The sequence below is a fragment of the Penaeus monodon genome, chromosome 10 (assembly GCF_015228065.2).
Source record: "Penaeus monodon isolate SGIC_2016 chromosome 10, NSTDA_Pmon_1, whole genome shotgun sequence".
Lineage (NCBI taxonomy): Eukaryota > Metazoa > Arthropoda > Malacostraca > Decapoda > Penaeidae > Penaeus > Penaeus monodon.
In genome coordinates, this window is record NC_051395.1 from 24,041,687 (window position 1) to 24,046,686 (window position 5,000).

The 5,000-nt window shown below is 40.7% G+C and overlaps 1 protein-coding gene across 1 annotated transcript in view; it reads right to left on the reverse strand.

The window, feature by feature from the left end:
* Positions 1–3,574: 3,574 nt before the first annotated feature.
* Positions 3,575–5,000, reverse strand: part of LOC119577571 (putative uncharacterized protein DDB_G0271982) — a gene marked incomplete at its 5' end in the record, with an annotated part of 12,616 nt that continues 11,190 nt past the window's right edge. Inside the window, 2 exons of the mRNA XM_037925155.1 lie at positions 3,575–3,647; positions 4,560–4,570. Coding sequence (XP_037781083.1) covers positions 3,575–3,647; positions 4,560–4,570 — 84 coding nt within the window. The remainder of the gene's footprint in view (positions 3,648–4,559; positions 4,571–5,000) is intronic.

A 5,000-nucleotide genomic window follows, 5' to 3' on the forward strand; every position in this document is an offset into this window, starting at 1 on the left:
TCTCCCTCTTCCCTTCTCCTCTCCCCCTCTCCCTCTCTTTTCTCCCTCTCCTCCCCTTTTCCCCTCTCCCTTTCCCTCTCCCTCTTTCCACCTTGTTTTCCATATTGTTTCCGAATAATGCTGTGGAAAGCACTTTACTTTTTTCTTTTTTTGTGTTTATTTGTTTGCCATTCATTTCGTTATTTCAATTTTGTTGTTTATATAATATATATAATATATATATATATATAATTTATAATATATTATATATATATATATATATATATATATATATATATATATATATAAATATATCTATGTATCTATATAATATATATATGTGTGTGTGTGTGTCTGTGTCTGTGTCTGTCTGTCTGTCTGCGTATTATCCAGTTGCTCTTTTCTCCCTTCTTTATTACCCTTTGCATCTCTCTCCGTCCACCTGTCTACCTCTTTATCAGAGATCCTTCTTTCACTCCATATTCGGTTTACTATTCCTTCATTCTTCTCTTTTTCCCTTAGTCCTCTCTGCGTGTTCGTACTTCTCGTAATTTTCTGTTTCCTCTATCTCTCCCTCTTCTTCTTTCTTCCCCCTTTCTTTTCCTTCCCATATCTCCTTCATTTCCTTCCTCCCCTCTTTATTCGTCTGTTCTCTTCCTTCCTCTCTTTGTACTTACCTTTCCCCTACCCCCTCCCCCCCTTACTCCTCAATACCCCCCCCCCTCCCCCCACCAACACCCGTTGTGTCAGAATTTATTTTTAAACTTTTGAGGAAGTCTAGCGCTTTCCTTAAAGTTTTACCCATTTTCTTTGACGGTTTATTTTATTGCTCTCCGCTTTTTCTCTCTCTTGCTCTTGTGTTCTGTTTTGTGTTTCCCTCCCTCCCCCTCTTTCTCTCCCTGTTACTACTATCTTGCTCTCCTCTTTGCCTCTCTACTCCCCTTTCTCTCTCTCTCCTTCTCCCTCTCCCTCTCCTTTTCTCCTTCTTCTCTCCCTTCTCCTCTCCTTCTCCCTCTCCCTCTCCCTCTCTCCCTCTCTCCCTCTCCTTCTCCCTCTCTCACCCCTCCTCCCTCTCCTTTTCCCTCTCTCCTCTCTCCTCTTCCCTCCCTCTCTCTCTCTCTCTCTCTCCCTCTCTCTCTCCTTCTCCCTCTCCTCTCTTTTCTCTCTCTCCTCTCTCTCCTCTTTTCTCCTCTTCCTCTCTCCTCCCCTCTCTCTCTCTCTCTCTCTTTCTCTCCGGAAATTACAGGCGGTGAAAATGGTCTCGCTGCTCGCGTGGGAACATCGCACATTCTGGGCAACAGCAAATCATAAAGTGGGTTGGGAGGAGCGAAGATATGGCCTAAGCATTTGGTATTGAATATGACTGCATTTTCATATCTGTATTTTTATATCACTGTCATAATTTTTTTTTATCGGTTTTATCACTTTATCTGTGTGCTTTTTTGGCACTATTTATTTATCGTTGTATTTTTATGTTGTCTTGCATTGTTTGTTTATGTTTCCATATTACTGTATTCTTACTTTATTCCCGCAATCATAATGAAGTGATAATGATATGATTCGGTCTGCTACTCTATCGTGATCTACTATATTATAGTAGTATATTGCAATTTGCATGTTTAGAATTACCCTGCAGGAAACCGCAACATGAGAGAGGATCAAGACTGGATTGGAAGAGTAGTTAATTCTTTTCCTATTATTAAGAGAAAATAATGAAATGAAACAAGACTTTTTGTAGTATTTAATGTCATTCAAACATTGGATTCGAAACATTACCCGTTATTTGGCTTATTTATAGAAATTTCATGGCTACAATTCCTTTTCTTCTCTTCGTTGATAAGGTTGTAATGAAGTACAAAATATTACATTATACATGGTATATACTTTTTTAATACAAATAGTGACTAGCTAACTCTCCCTCTTTCCCTCTCTCTCTCCCCGCTCCTCCTCCTCTTCTTCTTCTTTCTCCTCTTCCTCCTCCTCCTCCTCCTCCTCCTCCTCCTCCTCCTCCTTCCTCCTCCTCATCTCCTCCTCCTCCTCCCCCTCCTCCCCCTCTTCCTCTTTTCCCTTCCTCTTCTCCCCTCCTCCTCCTCCTCCTCCTCCTCCCCCTCCTCCTCCTCTCCTTCCCCTCCTCCTCCTTCCTTTTTCCTCCTCCTCCTCCTTCTCCTCCTCCTCCTCCTCCTCCTCCTTTCCTTCCTTTCCTTTCCCCCTCTTTCCTCCTCCTCCTCCTCCTCCTCCCTCCTCCTCCCCCTCCTCCTCCTCCTCCTCCTCCTCCTCCTCCTTTTTTTCTTCTTCTTCCTCCTCCTCCTCCTTTTTTTCTTCTTCTTCCTCCTCCTCCTCCTCCTCTCCTCCTCCTCCTCCTCCTCCCCCTCCTCCCCCCCTCCTCCCCCTCCTCCCCCTCCTCCTCCCTTCTTCTTCTTCCCTTCTTCTTTTTCCTCCCCTCCTCCCCTCCTCCCCTCCCCCCCTCCCCTCCCCCTCCTCCCCTCCTCCCCCCTCCTCCCCCTCCTCCTCCTCCTGCTCCTCCTCCTCCTCCTGCTTTTCTTCTTCCTCCTTTCCGCCTCGAGCATCTCCAGCCCTTCCCTCAGCATCTCTCCTCGCCTCTGCTCTCAGCTCTGCTTGTTTGTGCTAATGACACAGCAGCTGCTTTGAAATCCTGCTTTTTCCCTCGTGTTTCCTTCTCGATTTTCTTCACGCGCACGCACTCAAACGCATATGCACACGTACGCACACGCAAACGCAAACGCGCACGCAAACTGCACCAACCGCCACGCACCGTAAAACGCACACGTCACGCACACGCACCCTTACGCACAGGCACGCACGCCCCACGCACCCACCACCACCGCACACGCACGCGCATACCACCCCACACACACACCACACACAACACACACCACCCACACACACCACACACACACCACCACACCACACAAAAACAAAAATAGACACACACACCCCACACACCAACCAAACACACCAAAACCCCACACCAACACAACACAACAATATATATTATATATTTTTTTTTTTTATATATTTTTATATTTATTTTATAATATATATAAAAATATATTTAAATATTATATTTTATATATTATATATTTATTATTAATTTTAAATATTATATACATATATTGTTGGGCTGTCTTTGATAGATCTTCTTGCCAAAACGTTTTTGTATAATTTCGAGGAAATTCTGACTCCTCTTAATTTTTGTAAACGTTTTGCCAATCCTCCTTTTTTCTCTGTTTTTGTTGGATTTATGGATTTCTTTCTTTTTTATCTCCATCTCTCTCTGTCTCTCTTTCTCACACTTCTCTATCTCTCCCTCTCCTGCTTCCTCCCTCCCTCCCTCCCCCCTCTCTCCCTCCCTCCCCCCTCCCCCCCTCCCCCCCCCCTCCCTCCCTCCCTCCCTCCCCCCCTCCCTCCCCCCTCCCTCCCCCCTCTCCCCTCTCCTACCCCCCCCTCTCTCTCTCTCTCTCTCTCTCTTCTCTCTCCTTTTCTCTCCTTCCTTCTCTCTCTCTCTCTCTTCCTCCCTTTTCTCTCTCTCTCTCTTTCTTTCTCCCTTTCTGCTCCCATCGACCTTCTTGCCTAATTATCTGGCTTTGCTGTGATGCGTCGAGGAAGTCTTTTTCACTTGTTCTTCTCGTTCTTTCACTGCGTCTTCTCTCTCTATATGTCTTCACGCTCCATTTGTCTGTTTCTGTATATGTATATATATATATATATAATATATATATATATATATATATATATATATAATATATATATACATACATACATACATACATACATACATACATACATACATACATACATACATACATATATACATATGTATGTATGTATGTATGTAAATGTATATATATATGTATGTATGTATGTATGTATGTATGTATGTATGTATGTATGTATGTATATATATGTATATATATATGTATGTGTATGTATATATATGTATATGTATATATATACATATATATATATATATATATATATATACATATATATATTACATCTACATACATACATACATACATACATACATATATATATATATATATATATATATATATACATACACATATACATATACTATATATACATACATACATACATATATATGTATACATACATACATACATACATATATATGTATATAAGTATATATATATACATATATATATATATATATATATATATATATATATATATATATATATATATGTATGTATGTATATGTACACACACACACACACACACACACACACACACACACACACACACACACACACACACACACACACACACACACACACACACACACATACACATACACATGTATATATGTTTGTGTGTGTGTGTATTTATCTCCCCGTGTTTATCTATGTAACAAACACAAAAGCGATTATGATACACTATTTTATCATACCAAAAGGAAATGAAATAAAGAAATTTAGAAGAGAAAAGATCAGGAATCTGAGACATAAATAAATAGATAAATAAAGGATAACAAGAAAAAAAAGAGAACGGTGAAAAGCCACGAGTGAGAAAGCCTTTTGGAAATGCTTGGGTCTGACGCCGAAGCCAGCTGAAGACCACGCCCTTTAATGCTCTCGCTCTCTCTCTCTCTCTTTCTCTTTCTCTCTCTCTCTTTCTCTTTCTCTCTTCTCTTTCTTTCTTTCTTTCTTTCTTTCTTTCTTTCTTTCTTTCTTTCTTTCTTTCTCTTTCTCTCTCTCTTTTATTTCTCTCTCTCTCTCTCTCTCTCTCTCTCTCTCTCTCTCTCTCTCTCTCTCTCTCTCTCTCTCTCTCTCTCTCTCTCTCTCTCTCTCTCTCTTTCTCTGTCTCTCTTATCAGTGTGAGAATTATTATTATTATAATAATTATCATCATTATTGTTATTATTATATTATCATCATCATTATACTCGTTATCGTCATCGCCATCGCCATCGCCACCCATCATTATCACACTCCTCTCATTATTCTTATTTTTTTTCACCCTCCGAAACATTACATGCG